The following is a 22,741-nucleotide window of genomic DNA, read 5'->3' on the forward strand; positions in this document are numbered from 1 at the left end:
CCAGACAACCTCACCTTGAGGATCATGTAGTCTCTCCTCCCTCACCTGGAGGACTGCCTCGCAAAACTCCCAATTGTTGCTCCTGCTTGCTAGCTCCCCTGGTGGCTTAGGAACGGACTTTTTAAACCCCGTTCTCCCTTACTTACCCCATCTCCTTATCAACATAAAGGGCTTAGGAATCAAAGGATGCAAAATGCTCACAAAGAAATACATCTAAAAAGTGAGAGTTCTTTAGCTGTTATAGCTTTGTACCTTTATATAAAGCTACAGCTTTACCTGTGTAACCTCTAACAGAAATAAAATATAAAAGCACACTATTTATAGATAAAATACTCTTTTTGGTTCAAGTATAGCAATTATGTATCTTAAAACATGGTAAATAACAGGAGCACAGAGCTTGGAAGGGCTAATCTCAAGGTGATAGAAGCCTCACTTGAAGTCTATGCTATAACGAAAGAAAATTTAATACTGTATGTATAGCATGTACATGAAATGCATTAATTGGAAAGGCTCCTGTTAACTAGAGAATTCTTGAAAAATTCGGGATGTCTTTCTGTCTAGCAGACAATATAAAAAAGAGCAATACAAATGATCTTACACAATGGCTTTCAAACAACTGACAGTTTTATTACCTTCACTTTCTTGTTCAAATGACAGCATATGGCGCATGCACATATACACATTGTATTTCTCACCTTTTTATCCCATTTAGTTTCTGATTCCCTCAGCCTGAGGCTTTTTAAGTGCCTTGGTCTTGGACCTTCTTGCAGTAAAGCACTTTCTGCTTTAGACTAAGAAAAAACAAAAAAGAAATTTTGGTCATATAACAACATATGAGTAATGTTATAACAATTCCTGGAAATTCAAGGTCTTACTACTAGGGCTGTCAAGTGATTAAAAATTATTAATTGTGATTAACTGCACGATTTTAAAAACTGCAATTAATTGCAGTGTTAAACAATAATAGAATACAATTTAAATATTTTTTGATGTTTTCTACATTTTCAAATATATTGATTTCAATTACTATGCAGAATACAAAGTGTACAGTGCTCACTTTACATTTATTTTTGATTACAAGTACATGCACTGTAAAAAAAACAAAAGAAATAGTATGAGGTGAATTAAAAAATACAAGTACTGTAGTACAATCTCTTTACCATGAAAGTTGAACTTACAAATGTAGAATTATGTATAAAAAAAACTGCATTCAAAAATAAAACAATGTAAAATTTTAGAGCCTGCAAGTCCACTCAGTCCTACCTCTGGTTCAGCCAATCGCTCAAACAAACAAGTTCGTTTACATTATCAGGAGATAATGCTGCCCGCTTCTTGTTTACAATGTCACCTGAAACTGAGAACAGGTATTCTCATGTCACTGTTGTAGCCAGCGCCACAAGATGCCAAATGCGCTAAAGATTCATATGTCCCTTCATGCTTCAACCACCATTCCAGGGGACATGTGTCCATGCTAATAACAGGTTCTGCTCAATAACGATCCAAGCAGTGCAGACTGATGCATGTTCATTTTCATTATCTGAGTCAGATGCCACTAGCAGAAATTTTTCTTTTTTGGTGGTTCGGATTCTGTACTTTCCGCATCGAAGTGTTGCTCTTTTAAGACTTCTGAAAGCATGCTCCACACCTCTTAGATTTTGGAAGGCACTTCAGATTGTTAAACTTTGGGTCGAGTGCTGTAGCTATCTTTAGAAATCTCACATTGGTTTTGTCAGATCTGCAGTGAAAGTGATCCTAAAATGAACAACATGTGCTGGGTCATCATCCAAGACTGCTATAACATGAAATATATGGCAGATTTCAGGTAAAACAGCAGGAGACATACAATTCTGCCCAAAGGAGTTCAGTCATTTAATTAACACATTTTTTTTTAAAACGAGCATCAGCAGCATGGAAGCATGTCCTCTGGAATGGTGGCCGAAGCATGAAGGGGCATATGAATGTTTAGCATATCTGGCACGTAAATATCTTGCAATGCCAGATACAAAAGTGCCATGTAAATGCCTGTTCTCACTTTCTGGTGACATTGTAAATAAGAAGTGGGCAGCATTATCCCCTGTAAATGTAAACAAACTTGTTTGTCTTAGCAATTGACTAAACAAGAAGTAGGGCTGAGTGGACTTGTAGGGTCTGAAGTTTTACATTTTTTTTTAAACATAACTTCACTCAAAAACAAAACAATCTACATTTGTAAATTGCAGTTTCATGACAAAGAGATTACATTACAGTACTTGTATGTGGTGAATTTACAGTGTAAATATTTGTAATAAAAAATAATATACACTTTGATTTCAATTACAACACAGAATACAATATATATGAAAATGTAGAAAAACATCCAAAATATTTCATAAATTTCAGTTGGTATTCTATTGTTTAACAGTGCAATTAAAACTGCGATTAATTTTTTAATCGCAATTAATTTTGAGTTAATCACATGAGTTAACTGTGATTAATCAACAGCCCTACTTAGTACAAGTAATATTAATGAAAGATTCTTTTTACTGCATAATCCTCTTAAATTATTATAAATAATAATATTCTATAATATAATATAATAATAATATAAATAATAATAGCCAGATTTCTGCTTCCCTTTATTACACTGTACAGTAGTTTTATGCCACAAGTAGCCACAATGATTTCAGCAAGACTCCAGCATGGAAAGTAGTACTTACTCAACATAAAAGTGGCAGGATCTGACTCTCAGTTAAAATGGCAAGGTTTTTCCAAACATTACATTTTTCATATTACAAACTAGAATCAAATTAACTTGTTTAGAAAATAACATCAAAACCAACTACTGGGAATTAATCTGTACAGATATCAAATACTATATTAAACAGAGTTACAAAGGCAAATTTAATTCATTCAATTATATGCAGCACAAAACAAAGAAGATTGATTAAATTCTCATAAATTCTATCAAATACAATAAAATCCTTAATAAATGCATTCTCACCCTTGCAGCTTTTAATTTTTCTCTCATCCGTTCCCTAATGGAAAATTCTGCAAAGCTTGTTCTTGAGGTAGAAGGGACAGGAGGGAAGCCTGAAACAGGAAAATCATGATAAATCTAGAATTACAGATTTTTGGTGGCAGAATCTAAAAATCATATAAAAGACTTGCTATTCAAAATATTTACAGGATATGGAAAATTTCAGTTTCCAACAGAAAGACCTTCTTCAACTGAGAAAACATTAAAATATACACATACTTGATTTTGACAATGAAAAATAAGTCTTGGTTTTCATGTTTCAAACCTTATAGGCTAGCAGTTGAACTCCTTTAGCCCAGCTAGATTTGCCTTCCAAAATTAAATTAAAATACAACTGATTAGATCTGACCATCCAGAGTACAATATATCAACATTTCTTTCCATTAAATATCTCTTAATTATCTGATGTGCTCCATATTCTGGTGATCTGAGCTTGCCATTTCTAATATTATACGGTATTACATAGAATCAATCGTGATTAAAGGAATACCCCCCCCACGACAATTCCAGAACAAACATTAAAACAAGATACCCATTGTCTATGTACTAGTCTTTGTTCAAAGCTATTATATATGGCCCCAAAATGAAGTAAAACCTTATTTTTTTAAGTAACGCTATCAAAAAAAATCTAGTTCCTCACTCTCACAGGGTACTTGGCCTTCTGAAGGGGTCAGGGGCTCAGCCCACCTCTGACAGACTTCATAAAGGGGAATTTGGCAATTCAGGTTCATGGGATTAGTTATCTCACTGGGGCAGTTAATTAGGCAGTGAAGCACCTGGGCATGATAAAAGGCAGCTACTCACAGTACAGACTAGAGAACAGAAACTTCCGGTGAGAGGAATAGTCCCCAGAATGAGAAAGATCCCAAAGTGATGGGGCTCACCAGGAAAGGAAACTAAGGAAGAATGTTCCTAAGTGGGAGAGGCTCCAAAAGGGAAGAGCTATGAGTGCCAAGTCAAAGCAGAACCTGTCCCTTGTGGAAGAATTTCACCAGATAGGAAGAGAAGCCCCAGATAAGAGGAATTATATGCTGTCCTAAGGAAGGATCATTGCAGTTTGACCTCCATGGGGGACCCTGACCCAAGTGGAGAACCACTTCCCTAGCTCATGAAAAGAGGCCCTGGCTCTAGAAGAGGGTTCCATGTCAAGTGGGCCTTGAGGGTAGCAGACCTAGATGTAAGTGAGGTTGATGGACTAAAGTTAACTCAGCCCTCTCCCCCTACAGCTAAAGATGCTGGAGTGAACGCCTATTTGTATAATGTTCCACTTTTAAGTAAAATAAACTAGACCTTTGATGGTGTACTGTTCAATATACATAAGCCTCACTGGATTTATCGAAGCCCACTGGGGAAAACTGAGGCAGAGTCATAATTGCAATGCTTCACCACGCCACTGGGGGCACTCCAGGGGTGAGGACCATCACTATACTCATCTTTAGCCTTTTAAAATAAATTCAATAGCTGGCAACCATTGTATGTGCTAATCACAGTTCTCAGTATTTTCAGACAACACCTTGTTGGCTTCTTCACAGTTTCAAGCCCTTCATGTTGTGTCATTTTCCTTATTTTCACTGGAGCAGAATATGTTCAAGGTCCAGATCCTGCAGACACCTGCATGCATGCTAGTAACATTGATGTCAGTTTGTAGATTATAAGGACACAAGGAACCACAACGATCATCTAGTTCAATGGTTCTCAACCTGTAGACAACAGGCTGCTTTCAGCCCAGTCAGCACACAGCTGCAGCCCACGTGACATCTCCAGGGCCACACAGATGGCATATATATCAAGTGGACGCAGCCCACGTAACACATGGAGAGCTACGTATGCGGCCCACAATGGTAAATAGCTTCAGAACCACTGATCTAATCTGACCTGTATGACATAGAAAGAAGGTTCTCCACCCCGGACTATCAGGGCCCACTGACTCACAGAAAAAAATCAGTCTCAGGCCACAAACAGCCCTGCAGGGGGGCATGGAAGCTTGAGGATTCCCCTAGGCTTTGGGGTGGGGCCAGAAATGAGGGGTTCAGGGTGCAGGAGGGGGCTCCAGGCTGGGGCAGGGGGGTTGGGTGTGGGAGGGGGTGAGCACTCCAGCTGGGGGTGCAGGCTCTGGGTTGGGGCTGGGGATGAGGGCTTGGGGATGCAGGAGGAGGCTCTGGATTGAGGTCAAGGGGTTAGGAGTGTGTACTGAGTCATATGTTTGCTTTAGTGGCAAATCAGTTTCTGTCACAGTATTTTTAACTCTTAGCACTATAGAGCCTGTACAATTATGAGAGGAAGATAGATTCTACTCTGGCTCATGCATCACCCAAAGAATAGTTAACTAACTTCTAATTTCATGGACATATTCTGCCCTCAATTAGACTTGTGCAGTCCCATTGAAATCAATGGAGTTTCAGAGGTGAAAAAAAGGGCACAGCTTGATCTGGAGCATCTTTCATACTGGTGATGATGCATGAGTCGTTGAACCAGAAAGAACACAGTTTGACTTTTAGATTGCAAGATGAGTTTACATGGCTAGAAGTTAGAAAAACACAGTTTACTTTTAAAGTGAGCAAATTTTCTCTGAAATTAATTGAGAGATAATAAATAAGTAACCACATGTATGTATAATTAGCATAAATGGCATGAAGCAGTACTTCCTTAGCAAAAGTCTCAAAGAGAGATACCAGACTAGGAAAGCAAAGTCAACAGGGCAAATGGGAACATGAATTACAAATTATCCAATGGTAAAATCATCTTTAAAATTATTACAATTTTTACTTTTCCATTAGAGAAATTCTGTGATTTGCAAGAGTTTGATTATTAACCAAAAGGGCGCCTAAATGATGATCTGATGATTTAACTGGGAATTGGTCCTGCTTTGAGCAGGGGGTTGGACTAGATGACCTTCTGGGGTCCCTTCCAACCCTGATATTCTATGATTCTATGATAAAGTGAAATTCTAAAAACGATCATCTTTCATGTAGACTTAAAGTCTCTGAATACTACATGTCCAAGAAAGAAATGCTGAATTCTGACTGGAGTGAAAGGCTGTTAAGTAAGAGAGAATTTCTGGGACACATTCAATGGGGCCAGGATTTCACCCTTAGTCCTCCAGGAAGCATCTCCATTTTAAAGTTCTGGGGAGCACCACAGGGTGCTACTCTACATTAAAAATAAGGGTATCTAATCTTTTTGGTTTTACACAAACCATCATATGGAAAGTGTAGTTCCTCTACTTAGAGGGGAAGGAGAACTAAAAACTGATGACATCAAGAAAGCGGAAGTACTTAATGACTGTTTTGTGTCAGTCTTCACTAAAAAGGTTAATGATAACCAGATACTCAACACAATTAACATTAGCAACCAGGGGGAAGGAATGCAAGCCAAAATAGGGAAAGAACAGTTAAGGAACATTTAGGTAAGCTAGATGTTTTCAAGTCAGCAAGAACTGATGAAATTCATCCTAGGGTACTTAAGAAACTAACTGAAGCAATCTCAGGGCATTAGCAATTATATTTGAGAATTCCTGGAGGACAGGAGAGGTCCCAGAAGACTGAAGAAGAGCGAGCAAAGTACCTATATTTAAAAAGGGGAACAAGGAGAACCCTGGGAATTATTGACCAGTCAGCCTAACTTCCATACCTAGAAAGATACTGAAGCAAATTATTAAGCAATCAATTTGAAAGCACCTGGAGGATAATAGGGTTATAAAGAATATCATAGACTCTTTGTCTCCTAGTGCCCAGCTGGAAATGTTTTGCAAGAGAGAGTCTGAAACAATAAAAAGGAGGGACAAACACCCCAAGGCTCCCCTCTCTCTCTGCCTATAGTATTCACTGCACCTGAAATGACAAAGGAAGCATCTGTTGGACACTGGGGGAGGTGTCCTGACCTACAGGGTTTGGTTAGTAAGACTTCTGAAAGCATGTGGTGATACAATGTGCTTGAATCTGATACAGTTTAAATTAGGGATTAGTAAACATCTTATCTTTATTTTTCTTGTAACCATTTCTGACTTTTATGCCTGTTACTTATACTCACTTAAAATCTCTCGTTTTTACTGTTTTATCTAATCCAGTGTGCTCAAGTTGAAGTGTCCAGGTAACTCTATTTGGGGTGACAAGTTGTCATATTATTCCCTTAATGGAATAACAAAATCTCGTGAGCCCTCTCCTGGACAGTACAGGATTTATGTTTCTAGGGGAAAATCTGAGATTAGGGGTGTATTGGGGTCACCCAGCCACATAGCCAAGGCTGGTGAGAGCTAGAGTATAACCCAAGTATGGCTGGCAGGCTGCAGTTACATAGGGTGAGACTTGTATGCTGGAAGGCTGTCTGTTAGTGGTCCATGTGGGAGCTACTTCAGCAAGGCGCTATAAGGCACCCAAGGTTGCACGGCAGGATTGACACAGCTGCTCATTAGTCTGGATTGTACCTGGTATGTCACAGTGGGTGCACAACTAGTTGAAAGACCGTACTCAAAGAGTAGTTATCAATGGTTTGCTGTCAATTTGGGAGGACGTACCTAGTGGAGTTATGCAGTCCTAGGTCCAGTATTATTCAATATGTTCATTAATGACTTGGATAATGGAGTAAAGAATATGCTTATAGAATCTGGAGATGACACCAAGCTGGGAGGGGTTGCAAGCACTTTGGAAGACAGTTTTAAATTCAAAATGACCTTGACAAACTGGAGACTTGGTCTGAATTCAACAAGATGAAATTCAATAAAGACAAGTGCAAAGCACTTCACTTAGGAAGGAAAAACAAATGCACTACTACAAAATGGGAAATAACTGTCTAGGTGCTAATGCACTGAAAAGGATCTGGGGGTTATAGTGGACCACAAACTGAATATGAGCCATCAGTGTGCTGCAGCTGCAAAATAGGCCAATATGATTCTTGGGTTTATTAACAGAAGGGTTGTATGTAAGACATGAGGGGCAATTGTCCTGCTCTATTCAGCAGTGGTGAGGCCCCAGCTGGAGTAGTGTCCAATTCTGGGAACCACAAATTAGGAAAGATAGAGACAAACTGGAAAGAGTCCAGAGGAGAGTAACAAAAATGATAAAAGGTTTTGAAAACCTGACTTATGAGGAAAGCTTTAAAAAACTGAGCATGCTTAGTCTTGAGAAACAAGACTGAGGGGGTACCCAGTCACAGTCTTCCAATATGCTACGGGCTACTATAAAGAGGGTGGTGCTCAATTGTCCTCCATGTCCACTGAAGGTAGGACAAGAAATAATGGGCTTAATCTGCAGCATGGGAGATTTAGGTTAGATATTAGGAAAAGCATTCTAACTATAAGGATAGTTAAGCTCCGGAATAGGCTTCCAAAGGAGGTCATGGTGTCCCACTCATTCAAAGCTTTTAAAAACAAGTTAGACGAACACCTGGCAGGGATGGTCTAGGTTTACTTGGTCCTGCCACAGTGCAAGGGACTAGACTTGATGACTTCTCGAGGTCCCTTCCAGCCCTACATTTCTATGATTCTATGCCAGGCTGCAAATGTGCTATGGGCTAGGTACAGTAAGTTTACTGGGTCAAATCGAGGAAAAAGTGTGCCCACAGCTGGTAGCTAGAAGACTTAGGATCTCTACCCAAGATACAGCACTGTATCAATAATGGAAAGAACTTTGATGTAAGGACAGATCAGATTCAAAAATGAAGATCAAAGGATGACTTCTAGAACCCTGTTTCTAGGTTGGTAGTGATCCCCTGGGAGGGAACATGAAAGATGCTCAGGGTTGTTGCAAGGCATTGAAATTATGCTCTAAAGCAAAGAAAATTTCACTCCTCTCACATCCTTACTCTTTAAGGTGATGTATTCTCTGCCAAGCTCTCAAAACAAACACACAAATTATTGTTACTACTGATACTCATCTTGCATTTACTAAAAAAAAAAAAGTAAGAGGGGGTTGCAAAAACTTCTGACTCCAAATAAGGGGCTGCCAACCTAAAATGATGAAGAAACACTGGTTCAGATTATTAGACTGCTGGGGAAAAGGAGACTTACTGTTTGTTTTCTGCTTTTCAATCCTTGCTTCCAAAGGGCCTGGGCCTCCCTTCCGACATAGCTACATTCATAACAAATCGACACACCTCTTTGTGGACCAAATTTATTAGAGGCTCCTTTTTCATATTTCGTGGTATCTTTTCTGCACCCTTCATACATTGTCTCTCTCAGACTGTAACTTCTTCATGCAAAGACTAGGTTTTGGTATGAGATTGTACAGTGCCTACTATGTGGTCCCCATCTTGGTCATGGCCTGTGGCTGCTACTGCATTAAAAATATTAAATAATATATGCAAAGTAGTTCTTTGTTACTGAAGGCAGGCTGTGTGAATTAAAAGACAAAGCAGATTCTGTCCAAGGCCTACTATTGTATATTTATACAGATGGGAAAAATGTTTACGGTTTTCATGACAATGGGCCTATTATGCACAACAGAAATGTTTCTTCATATGTACTGCAGTGTTTCCAGCTGGACTGGATGGTCAAGACTAGGTTTTCACCCTATCCTATACATTTGAGGGTCCACTTATCTCCTTTCACAGGTGCTCAGTTTAATGTAGCGTTCATACTGTGTCAAAGAAGAACATAGCATAAAAGCCTGTGGAATTTTATAATAGATGATATTATGTTTATACACTCAATAGTACAGATTTTTTAACATGTTTTCCTTTTTGTGGTATCTTGTTTCCCACCTACTTATGGGTCAGGACTTTAACTCCATAATGTTCTTCACACCTTCACAAATCTCCCTCATTTTCATTGCAATTCTTGAGTTTCTCTGATGCTCTTCAGAGACTGTTTGAAAACATGGCATTGACTAATGTCTGCTGTTTTTTTGCTGTTTGAAGAAGCAAGGGGTTTTTTTGTCCTTCCTCCATGTGAATTAACTATTTTCTTTTCCTGCTCTTTGAGAAGTAGCTGAATTATCCCTTAAGTCCCATACCTCACAATTCATCTTTTCTACTAGAAAAGTAAACATTTTGTAAAATGATTGGCCGACTAAAGGTGCAGCCTCTTTGGCTGATGTTTTTTGGAGCGTGTGGCTTTTTTCTTTGAACAGCTGTGAACACTGACATTTCAAGTAAATATTTTTTTCTAGCTATCTCCAATCATACCATTAGTAATATAGTCAGTTTTTTTTTTAGCTAAACATTGCTCTGCTTTCTCCTTTGGAAAAAAAATATTTCTTTGCCAAGGCCTGAGTACAGGGTGATTTCATATTTATATAAGGAATTAAATTAATAGAAAGGTTATAAAAATGAAAAGGCCAAGAGGATTGGGAGGAGTTTTATCACACAACTTACATAATGCAACATTGAGACTGATGATTAATCAAGACACTTATACAAGAATATTGGTGACAGAAGATAACTAGAATATGCAATTAAAGCCATATACAGGTTACATATTAATATTATACTCAAGGTGTAAATTACCCTCCAGGATTAAGCTAGTCCCTCCCTTGTCATTTAAACAGAAAAAGGGTGTTGTGATTAAGCCATGCTGCTACTGGTTCTGCTCTCCTTAAAGGACAGTCCAAGGCTTTGTTTGAAGCTTTGTGCCCTTTAAACTAAGGTGTCTACCTACTTGGTATGGATATTTACTTTTAGAAACATCTAACATAGGTTTCAAAGCAAATAATAATGCTATTACTTTGCAAAAGTGTGTTCTGATTTGTTGGATCAAAGACACTTGTAACCTCACCTCAATTCCTCTTCATTGATTAATGCCAATGAGAAAACTGATGCACACAAATGTGGTTTGGGACTTCTGCAATACTGGGCAACTCCTTCTAAGCTTGGTCCCAGACAAACAAGGTTGTAGTGAACAGTGTTGTAAAATCAGTAGCGAAACTATTTGCAATGTATTCCTGACTCTTCATCATTAAAGGAAGAGCCCATGTGAGTAGTGACCCTCTCAGCTTGTTTTCTGTAACAAGAAGCTATAAGTATTGGATTCAAGGAAAGATCCTTCAACTCTGAACTGTTTGGATTCTAACAGGGTGGAATAACAGAACGAGAAGACGGAGATTCCCAGAGTCATTCTGGGTAGTCCTGAGAGACTTCTGGGAAACTGGCAGATTACTACATCTCTGCTACCATTTGGAATTATAGACTGTGACTCACCTATACATATATTTTACCGGCTTCAAACTCTCAATATCTCTCATTTCCTTTTGTTAGCTAATAGATCTATAGTTAATTTACTATAGAATTAGCTACCATCATTGTCTTTGGTGTAAAATCTAGGGTACCAACTGATCTGGGGTAAGTGACTGGTCTCTTGGGACTGGGAGCAACCTGAATGTGGTGTAATTTTTGATATAAATGACCTTTTATCACAAAGTCCTGTTTCTCTGGGTGGGAAGACAGACTGGAGAGTCTAAGGGAATTGTTTGTGACTCCATGGTAAGACTGGTATAGTGATTCAGGAGTTCACATTTGTTAGTGACTTGGTAAAATCTAATTATAGAAGACACCACCAGTTTAGGTTATCTGCCCTTTTTTCTGATAGTCTCCCAGAAGGTAGGTGCTCACAAACGTGAGCCACTCCAGACAGCATGGCATCGCCCACTCTTGGTGACTAGTCTCCGACCCTGAGTGGAACCAATTGGCCCAGCTCTACCAGTTCCAGTGGGGACTATGTGAGGAGATTAAGGATGAGCTAGCCTGTGGAGGCCTTCATCAACCTTGTCATCCACACTGACAATAGGCTCAGCAAGCAATATGAGGAAAAGAAGGGGTCTGTGCTACTACCTGACCAGTGACCCTCAGTACCAATCTCAACCCAGACTCTGAACCCATGCAGCAGGATAGTTCCCGCCACCATGTGACCCCTGAGGAAAAACGGCACTGTCACAGCTTGTGTTTCTACTGTGGAGGATCAGCCAAACTTTTGCCAGCTGTCCACCCCGAGCTCTAGCACAACACAGTTCAGGAAGCAACCACACCCAGGCCTGGTAGAGGGAGTTGGCCTGGGTAAGCCTGACATAATGACCCCCTCCCCCACTCCTTGCTAAGGCATGCCCCAGGCATGGTGAGTCCAAGTCTGCCTCCATGTACCAGGGGAGCCTTACCAAATTCTGCCACAGCGGCCACTCGTGGATTCCAGGCAATGGACAACTTCATAGATACTGATACAGCCTAAGCCCTGGGTATTTCAGTTCAACCAAAGACTGTCCCCAACCCAGTAGAAACTATATATGGCTCACTCCTGTCATTGGGGCCAGTGACACAGGAGACAGTAGCGTGAAGTTTCCATTTGGGACCATCGGGAGGTTCTTCCCCATAACCCTGGTCATTTCACCGCTGCTGGCTCATGGTCCTTTGGGATGAGCACCAAGTTAGCTTCTGCTCCAAGTTTTTCAAGCAAGTCTGCCAACACACACTGTCTGACAAACCTCAGAACCAAGACATACCCTCCACCTGATCCTGCCTGTGGGTCAGGTGAAATACCATCAGAGTTGACTCCAGCACTGCCACAAGTACAGCAACTACGGTGATGTCTTCGAGAAGAATGCTGACACCCTACCACCACACCACACCAGGATTATGACTGCCCGATCGAGCTGCACCCGGGAGCCAAGGTGCCATTCAGCCGTATTGACGCGATGTTCAAACCTCAGATAGCTGCCCTGCGTTCCTCTCTCCAAGAGAATCTGCCCAAGGGTTTCATATGGCCATCTACCTCTCTTGCTGGGGCCCCAGTTCTGTTTGTTAAAAAGAAAGATGGAACCCAGCACCTATGCATGTATTACCAAAACCTACACTAGGTTACCCTCAGGAATCAGTGCCCCCTTCCACTCATCCTGGAACTACTGGACCATGTATTTATAAAACTCAACCTGCAGGGGCCTATAACCTGGTTCGGATCTGAGCCAGGGATGAGTGGAAGACAGCTTTTTCAAACCCAGAACGGCCCCTGGTAATGCCATCTGGCTTCACAAATGCCCCAGAAACATTCCAGCAAATCATAAATGAGGTCTTCTATGACATCCTAACCCAGTATAGCATAGTCTACCTCGATGATATCCTCATCTTTTCCGAGGATCCTGAACACCACACCCAGCATGTTCGGTCAGTCCTGGAACGGCTCCATCAACATGGCCTTTAGGCAAAGCTGGAAAAGTGCAGCTTTGACCAGTGCTCCATGGAATTCCTTAGCTACATCCTGTCCCCTAATGGCCTCCAAATGGACCCCAAGAAGGCACAGGTGGTTCAGACCTGGGTACACCCCCAAAACATCGAAGAGCTACAACACTTCCTGGGGTTTGTTTTTATCGAATGTTCATCTCTGAGTTTTCAGGCCAAATCAACCCCTGACAGCACTTCCCCACAAAAACACCACCTTCACTGGTTCCCATAGGCCCAATGAGCACTGGACTTGCTCAAGATTACCTTTACCAGCGCCCCAATTATGGTCCATCCCAACTCAGCACAACCCTTGATCATTGAGACTGATGCCTCTAATGTGGCAATTGGGGCCATATTCTCTCAAAGACGTGGTCCACAAAAGCACCTCCACCTTTGTGCCTACTATTCACAGAAGCTCACTCCAGCCAAACAGATTTAAGAAATTCTAGATGAGGAGCTTTTAACCGTAAAAGCAGCCTTTGAAGAGTGGCACCACTAACTGGAGAGTGCTCAGTACCAGTACAGGTATACACGGATCACAAAAACTTTGAATATCTCCACTGAGCCAAAGCACTGAACGAGAGGAAGATTTGCTGAACCCTGTTCTTCACATGCTTCAATTCACCATCACATCCCACCTGGGGCCCAGAACAAGACTGTTGTTACCTTGTCCCAACCAAATAGGGGAATATCTTGCCAGCCAGAAACACGCACCCTCCTCCCCCAAATATATTCTTATGTCCTGGAACTTCCTAAATACCATGATTCCCCAAGACCTCATGTTACCAATCTGCTCAGCTACAGAGAAGGAGCCTCCTCCCAAGGGGGTCGAGACGGCAAGCCAGGTCCAGGATGGCTTGCTCTATGTCAAGTGCCGCTTGTATGTCCCACCAGCCACCCAGTTAGAGGTACTAAGGCTCCGTCATTACTCACTATTAGCAAGCCATCTGGGGCACTTCAAGACCCTCCATTTGTCCACCTACTCCTTCTGTTGGCCCTCAATGTGCACAAAATCCACACATATGTTGATTCCTGTGAGACATGCGCCTGCATCAAGAAGCCAGGCTCGAAACAGCTCGGCGCCCTAATGCCTTCCAAGACCCTGTCTAGTCCCTGAGCGGCCATTACCCTGAACTTCATGGTCAAGCTCCCCATGTCTAGCTGAGAAACTGCAGTCCTGGCTATGGTTGACCAGTTGATAAAAATGGCCCACTTCATCTCCACTGCACACCTGCCCTCTGCAGAAGAAAAGGCTCAGCTCCTGGTGACTCATGACATCCATCTCCATGGACTCCTAGAGCAAGTCACAACTGATCAGGGTCTGCAGTTTGTGTCACTGTTTTGGCGCAAAACCCTATGATTGCTCTGGGTCTGCACTTACACATCCACCACCTATCACCAACAGATGGTCAGTATGAACAAGCAAATCAAATGTTAGAACAGTATTTGTTCTGGTGGAGATTTGTGAAGCAGCACAACTGGTCAAGCCTCCTACCCCAAGCAGAGTTTGCTTACAACACTGACCAGTGACCATAAAGCTTCAGTTACCCACATCCCCCAAAATACCCCCAGTGTTTTATATATCCTTACTAAAACCCTATATCAACAACACTTTTGCTCACCTGGCTCAACCATTGCCCACTCCAGTATAGATCGAAGGACACAATGAATCTAAGGGCCACGAGATACAGGACTTAAAAATTATATGTGATTCCCTCTGGGAACCTCACAGACTGGGAGGGCTATTGTCACAATATGTGATCCTACGAGTCTGCATCCCAAATCACCTCCCTGACCTTGTGGCAGCCTTCCATGCTGTTCATCCAGACAAACCTAGGTTGGCTATCGGAGGGCACCCCAGGAAGAGGTAACGTAAGGCCCTTTGAGTCTAGAACACAGGCCTGCAGAGCTGCCATGCAGCTAACATCTTCATGCCGCTACCCAGAAGCCACTGCAACCAGCTTGCGCTCCACTGCCCATAACCTGCTATGGACACAAACCATGGGAAGTCCCACCTGAAGGGGACTAACAGGCAGCATCCTCATGGCTCCTCATTGGCTCCCCACCCATATAAACCCCAGAGGCATTCCAGGAAAATTACAGGCAATACCACAAATCTCCTACAGTTGTCATGACTATACTGCTCCTGAACTCCTGGCTTCAACATTGGCTTGATTTGTACTTTGCTTCCTGACCCAGATCCTGAAATCTGACTCAGGACTCTTACCCTTGGAATGGGCCCTGGACTGGAACCTTGGTCCCAACTGCCCTTCTTAAGATCCTGACATCTTCAGGCCTTGAGGTTTTGCTTGCTAACATCACTACTAATGGAAAAACTCCTGGACTGCCTCACGTATGCTAACATGTTGTCTGCTAGAAGTTCTGAAAGGTGGAGAATCTGGAAATGGGAGGCATGCACCACAGGTTCTAGTAGGGCCACGACTGCTCCAAGGGTCCCTGTCTCTGGACATCTGGTGGGTACCAGGGTATTGGAACTCTCTTGATGAAGGAGAAGGGAAGTGACACCTTCTGTCACAGGAGCGAGGGGCATAAGAGCCTACATCAGGCTCTGAGGAGGACCCTGAGTCACACAACCCTGGTGGTATAGTGCCAGTGGTGCCAAGGTCCAGGGATGTCGCTCTGGAGATATCAGTACCAGGGACTTCATGTTGAGTATACCCTGGACATCCACTGGTACCAGCCAACCTGTCTCCTGTACCATCAGGGAGTCCAATACCAAGATGCAGAGTATGTCCCAGGATGCTGCATAGGTCTCTGGCATTGTCAATACCAAAAGTTTTTCCTGGTGCTGCTGTTCTTGAATGGAAGTCAGTACCATAGCAGGGGTCAGTCACATTGACCTGGGCCCCAGAGTCAACAAATGCTTGATGAGAAGAGGTCTGTACCGTGCAGTGTCTTTTCGCAGATTATGTCCTCCCGCCCTCTCAAGCTGGTGGACAATAGTGAGGACCTCGATCGTCTAGGGGAGCTACGTCTTGGCTCCTTTGAGGATTCTGCCCTTATGTGCTTCTTTCTTGGCACTGGTTAAGGGGATCAGTGCTGGCGTTCAGAAGGAAATTCCAGAGCAGTATTCCTTACCTGAGAGGGAAAGTTCACAAGGGAGATGCCGGGTGGCCTCCATGAGGATGTGGCGCAGTCTCCCTTTTGTTGTTTTGTCTGTCCAGGTCTTAAAGTCTCTACAAATCTGCATCAATCTGTAACACAGACTGGTGGTCCCTAAACTGTGGGGCATCCCCCCCAGGGAGGCATGGAGGAAAGTTCAGGGGGGCCCAGGCCAGCCACCAACAGGGGCAGGGAGAGAGCACCACTCAGCCCTGCTCCGCCCCCAGCCCACCTCCACTCTGCTCCCTGCTCTGCCCCCAGCACAGCTCCAGCCCCAGCTCCACTCAATGACCAGCCCATCTCCGGCCCCTGCTGTTGCTCCACTCTGCCCGCAGCCACAGTTCCACTCCACCTCCTCTTCCACCTCCAGCCCAGCTCTGTCCTCATTCCCTCTCCACCCCCAGCCCAGGTCCACCTTTAGCCCCAGCTCGTCCCCCATCTCCAGTTCAGCCCCCAGCTCCACCTTCGAGTTCCTCTGCTGAGCCAACTGTGCAGTAATGGGGGGTGGGGGAGAAAGAGCATGGATAGATTCACTACTGTTGGTCGGGAGGGGAGGGGTAAACAGAAAGTTTAGGCACCACTGCTCTAACATAATCCTTGCCGAGACAGTTTAGGCAGGTGGAATGAGGGTCACTCACCAGCATAGATTTTTTATTATTATTTGCAGCCAGCACAAGCCCAGAGACTTAGGCACATGCGGTACCAGGTACACCCTGAACATAAGAGGGGACCAATCCTCCAAAACAAGCAAGAAAATAACGATGAACATGTATACTAATCTAATGAATACCACAAACTATTTACCATAGGGAAGATAATTTTTTGGGAGGGGGGACAGAAGGAAGGAGAGAGAGAGAAAAACAACTTCCAGTAGCAAGATGATACTTCCCATGCTTGGTAGTCAGAGTGTAAGATGGAACGGAGGGAGGCATGGGGCACCTCTGCTGCCCAAGGGCCTAAAGGGCAGAGACCACCACCAACACCTTGACGGGTATTGCTAAAGGAAAAAATTTGCTGACTTAAACCTGAAGTGGAATGGACATGTGCAATCACAGGAAGCAGAAATTATTATTTTGAACTGGGAATGAGAACGAAGGAGGTGGACAGCAGTTGTACTGTAAAACCAGTTACATATTCTTTGAGCTGAAAACTGGCTTGTAAAATATCAGTCTTAAGTGTTATTCTTTTCCTTACAAATTTTAAAATAATCTGTGTGACATTAAACACTGCAAAGAAACTACTGATTTAAGAAGTTTATTGCATTATAAATAAAAATAATTGTTCACATTTACAAAGAACATTTAACAAACAAGTTACTATTGGAAAACTAGATTTTGAACATGAGGAATAATCGCCGCATTAAGCAAAACTACTAACAGTGTCAAGAGTCAACTGTAGACTGTTTTGTGGGTTTTAAGGTAGACTTGGCAATACTAGGTCACTTCAACCTGATCATACATTCTCTAAACACCAACAATTCACTAAAATCAACATAAATTGTGTGTGTGTATGTATGTATGTATGTATGTATAGGGAATTAAGGATCAGGTCCTTTAGTTAATTGGTTGAGCCAACTGCCTTTAGTACATACAGATACTGGTTTACACAGGTTCTTAGAATTAAGGAGTGACTTTTCAAGACAATTTATCCTACAATTGTTCGGTATTTTACTAAATTGCTTAGTAATGATTTCTTACTAAACTTACTGATTTCTTAACTTTTCTTCATTTCCTTTTGTCCCGCATCCCCTCCCCCCAAATGTATTTTATAACAACTTCTCTCTCTTTATCATAGCATTCAGGATTTCTTTCACGTTTTGCAATTCCCAGTAGTTTCAAAACTGAATCAAAGAAATACACCAGCCTTTGTGCTGGAGGTGGAAAAACTGTGTGACCCCTTTTAGTAAATCAGATACAAATACTCATACTAAATGACCCCAGTACGCATCTACAAACGAACGAATGATCATTCCCAATAGAACCATCCTGGAAAGTAAAGACTTCCCAACTTTTTGATCTTCCAGCATATTCAAGGAAGCAACTACCAGATGCTGGGCTATTTCTTAAAAAGACTTTGTTATTTGCAGCTGTTCTCTATTCACTTATTAGTCTATCTTATTAGTGAATTAATATATAGCCAATTCCTTACAGTTGTTTAGTTCAGGATCGAAGAGAATGTAATATTAAATTAAGGGAAAATGCCAGATTTCTGCCAAGGGACTTTAAAAAAAAGCATGATGAGATGTTGAATAAATTAACACAGGTAAATAGGGAAGGAGGGAAATTTCTGTTCCAGCTGTTAGAATATTTAATTCTTTGGCTATAGTTAAAAATAAAATGTAGAAACTGGAAAGTGAACAATTAAATATTATGTAAGATTAGCACGAAAGAAACTAAGTGAATTTTAGTGACATGAAGAAAATATTGAAAATGATGGGATTAAGGGCAACCCTCAAATGTCACTGCTGTTCTGAAAAAGGAGAGCAGATTCTCAAGTAGAAAAGACAACCATGTTTAAATTACAAGGATTTAGTAGAAACACTGAAGCAAAGTAAAGGCAATCATAAATCTTGTTCACAGGTAGGACTGTGGAATTCACTTAGACTTATTGAGGAGAGAGCATTTCACCAGAATCTAGGGATCAAGCTGTGTGTAGGAAGGCCACCTACAAGTGGAACAGCTTCCTTTCCTTCCCTCCACATGATGTACTGAGGGAACAGCCCAGACCCACAAAGGGACTTAGGTGTTGCAACTCCTAACTTTTAAAAGCCTAACCACCCAGTGGAATCCAGAAACCCTGGGTTAAGTACCTCGCTCACTATACAACACATGGGGAGACAGGAATCTGACACTAGCACCACAAAGCCAGCATAGTAGGTGGGGAGCTACCTAAACTAGCCAATACCAGATACCAAGAAGGGTGTCCTAAGCGCCACACTCCTGGATTTAGACACCTAATTCCCAGAGGATAGAGGGAGGCACCTCTCTCCGCGTGGGATCCACAGACAGGAACCCTTTCCTCAAGTCAGGAACCTAAGCAGTTTTTTGCAAGAACAGCAGCAATGGATGCTTAACTCCTTACAAAATGGCACCTAATGAGTTTAGGGGCCTAGAGGAAGAGCAGTGCCTAAATCTGGGTCTCAAGCACCTACATTCCTTTATAGATCTGTGCCTAAATGCATTTCAACATAGAGCTTGGAATCAAACAGACAAGCCTATGTTTGGAAAGGTACCACTGAAGATTATTTTTTGTTTTAGGTCACACTTAAAGCTGGCAAAAGCTCCGTTATGAAGTAGGAGCCAAAGGCATACTTTCAAACATGCCTTTAGCATTTAGGAGCCAAATTTGGCAAAAGCTCCGTTATGAAGTAGGAGCCAAAGGCATACTTTCAAACATGCCTTTAGCATTTAGGAGCCAAAGTCTCATTGAAAGTCAATAGATCAGGGCGGGATCCACAAAAGGAGTTAGGCATTGAAATGCTGAGTGTCACAGCATCGAACTTCGAGTCACCAAGAAAAATCACCACCACCTATTCCTCATCCTGATTTTGTATTGGACTCGATCTGATAGCAGCCTCTCAGCGCACCTACCCAATCAGGCCCTGAACATTAACTTAGATGGCTGAATGCCTGTCTTTTTGTTGTTTGTGCATCACTCTGGAGCTTAGGTGGGAGACAGGCATCCCGATGCCTAGAGGGAGAAAGCAGTGCACATGCCCAGAGCCAGAAACTTTTAGACACCTAGGGAACTTTCACCCTGAAAAACTTGGGCAAAGAATTTAGGCAGCATCCCTAACCTACAGCACTTGGAAGCGGTTTTGGGGGTTGCAGTGGAGCCAAAACAGGGACTTCAGTGCCTAAGTACTTTCATGGATTCCCACCCTTCGTTCCTGAGTCACTTAGGAGTCTTAAATTTTTTTATCCCTCAATTTATTGAGAACAGATTGATGTTTTACTGAAGAGACTGCTAAAGAAACTAAGTAGCCACAGTGTGAGAGCAAAGTATTGTTACGGATCAAAACTTGCTATGAGAGGAAACAGAGTAGCAATAAATGTTTTCATCATGGTGAATAATGAATAGTAGGAGCTTAAAAGTTCCAGGTTCCAGGTCTCACATTGTTTAAGATATTTATTAATGATCTGGAAGGGTGTGTGCACGCAATGAAGTTGCAGAATTTGCAGATGACAAAGTTATTTAAGTTAGTCAAGTGCAGAGTGGACTGTGAGGAACTTCAGAGGAACCTAAGTACACTGGGTGAATGGACAATTCTATAGCAAATTAAATTCAATGTTGATAAATGCAAAGCATATGAGAGACAAATTTAAACTATTTATAAACTTTACAGGGTTCTAAGTTAGTTGTATCAACACAGAAACGGGACATGGGCATAATCAATTGAAAATGCTAGATTAGTGATCTTTTCACACTATCCCCTTGCTGATCTGTCTGCTGCAGGGGGAAATGACCTGCAGTCAAAAACTGCAGCTGGGTGGGAAATGGATTTCTGAGTTTGCAAATATTTTTGAGTTCAAAAGTTTTTTGCTATCCCACAGGGGGACAAAAAGTCAAAATCTTAAAAGTTTTGCAACCCAAAATAACCAATGGCAGTGAAGGAGGGCGTCAACTATAGTGTTCTGATAAGTCTGTATTTTTAACCTTTTTGTTTTGAAAGTTAAGCTAATTAGTTTGAGAAGTTGTTTCAAACTGGAAATTTTTCTTTACAAAATATCAAAATAAAAATGGTATTTTAAGAGTTTGTAACAAACATTGTCTTGTCAATAAAATTAGTTTGTTCTAATCACTTGTAATATATTTGATTTCATTTTAAAAATTTTCCCTTTTGATTCCTCTCATTTGTAAAATGGGTGATTTTTCTCATTTGTGCACTCTGTGAAAAATCTCAAAATAAAATTGATAGTACTACTATTCCCTAAAATATCTGACAGGAATTGGGTAAGAACAGTTTTGTCTAGCAAAATTTAAATTACTTGGTTTTGGATAGCACTTTCTGCCTTCACCCTCCCCAACTCCATGATGAAGTGTTCTGCTGCAACAGATTCAAGTAGAGTCCCTTTTGTGCATATATGTTTGAATATATTCTTCCATTCTTGCCCTCTATAGGCAGGAGATGAATGACAATAGTGACAAAATAATCCTGTCATCAAAATATTACTCATACACAGGGTGATGAGTAAGTGTCAGATATAACATTCAAATATAGTATAATAAATTGAGGAGTTGATCCTTGGAATATTCCAAAAATATTGTGCATATTATCTAATGTTCCTGAACGCTTTAAAATGTTTATTTTAACTGAGAATTTTTTTAATACATTTCCAGAGTTTTAATCAGAGGAAGTTTTTCGCTGTACTGACAAAAATTCACTTGCTAAACGAAGAGTACACCGCACTTTCCATAATGGGTAACTTAGCTCTGTGCTGGTTATTTGCACCCAATTATCACGCGCTGGTTCGCCAGCCGTGCCTGAAAACAAGATATCAGCACCTGCCAGTCACCCAATCCGGCAGAAGCAGCATCTGTCCCGCAGCGCCCTGCCCTGCCACCGCCGTCCTCCCCGGCCACCCCTCGCTGAGCGACTCCGCTAACCGCTCGCCCTCCGCTGTCCCCGACACGCTCCTCCCGCCCCAGGAGTTTGGGCCTCGGGCCTGCGTGGGGCTACCCCAAGGGCTCCCTCCAGGACAGGTCACGCCGCTCTGCGGCGTCTGAGACCCGAGACGCGAAGGGGCAGGGGCGGGGCGCGCCCCCCCGGCCGGCAGGGACACTCAGACACACTTACTGCGCGGCGCCCGGGCAGTGGCTGCAGGAGCCGCCATCCCGGCTCGGTCCGCCTCCGCCTCCGCCTCCTCCTCCTCCGCCAGCAGCACAGCGGGACCCACGGCCTCCGGCAGCTAGGGAGGGGGAGGAGGGGAGGGAGCCGAATGTCAGGCAGGGCAGCACACGCCGCGGAAGCCCCTCCGTGCCCCCTCCCCCGTAACCCGGATGTACTCCGCACCCGCCCCGCGCGCCCGCAACAGCCTACACTCCAGATGCGCAGGCGCAGTATTCCGAACTGTCCCCTCGCCGCCAGGGAAGCTCCACCCGCCTCCTTTTGAATCACCGCGCACGCGCGGTAGTGCTGCTCTCCCGGGGCTCTGCCCCGAGCCTTGGAACCAATTGCGCGGACTGCGAAGGGCCCCGGCTGAGGAGGCGCTGCTGAGCCAGGACGGGGCGCCCGGTGAGGCGCCAGGCAGGGTCACCGTCCAGGCTCTGTGGGCAGCCGCTCTCCACCTGCCCGCCCTGAACTCACGGGCTGCTTTCTTTGCCGGCGCTGCGCTTTCAGCGTCCGCTTCAGCTTCTCCACTTGGGCCTGGTCCTCGCCTCGCATCTCCTGTCCCAGGGAGGAAGCGTTACAGCGGTTGAACAAAACCAGGCGTCCCGCCCACCGCCACTCTACTTTGGCTTTTG

At 42.9% G+C, this 22,741-nt stretch overlaps 1 protein-coding gene across 6 annotated transcripts in view; it reads right to left on the minus strand.

Moving 5' to 3' along the window:
- The window catches only part of CC2D2A (coiled-coil and C2 domain containing 2A), a 132,399-nt gene that overhangs the window by 106,711 nt on the left and 2,947 nt on the right, over positions 1-22,741 (minus strand). For all 6 annotated transcript variants that reach the window (XM_073342472.1, XM_073342474.1, XM_073342471.1 and 3 more), the window contains exons 3-6: positions 22,584-22,664; positions 22,074-22,185; positions 2,981-3,069; positions 696-791 (exon numbers count right to left, since the gene is read on the minus strand). In XM_073342472.1, coding sequence (XP_073198573.1) covers positions 696-791; positions 2,981-3,069; positions 22,074-22,185; positions 22,584-22,664 — 378 coding nt within the window. The remainder of the gene's footprint in view (positions 1-695; positions 792-2,980; positions 3,070-22,073; positions 22,186-22,583; positions 22,665-22,741) is intronic.

Source organism: Lepidochelys kempii, chromosome 4 (genome assembly GCF_965140265.1).
Source record: "Lepidochelys kempii isolate rLepKem1 chromosome 4, rLepKem1.hap2, whole genome shotgun sequence".
In the NCBI taxonomy this organism is placed as follows: domain Eukaryota; kingdom Metazoa; phylum Chordata; order Testudines; family Cheloniidae; genus Lepidochelys; species Lepidochelys kempii.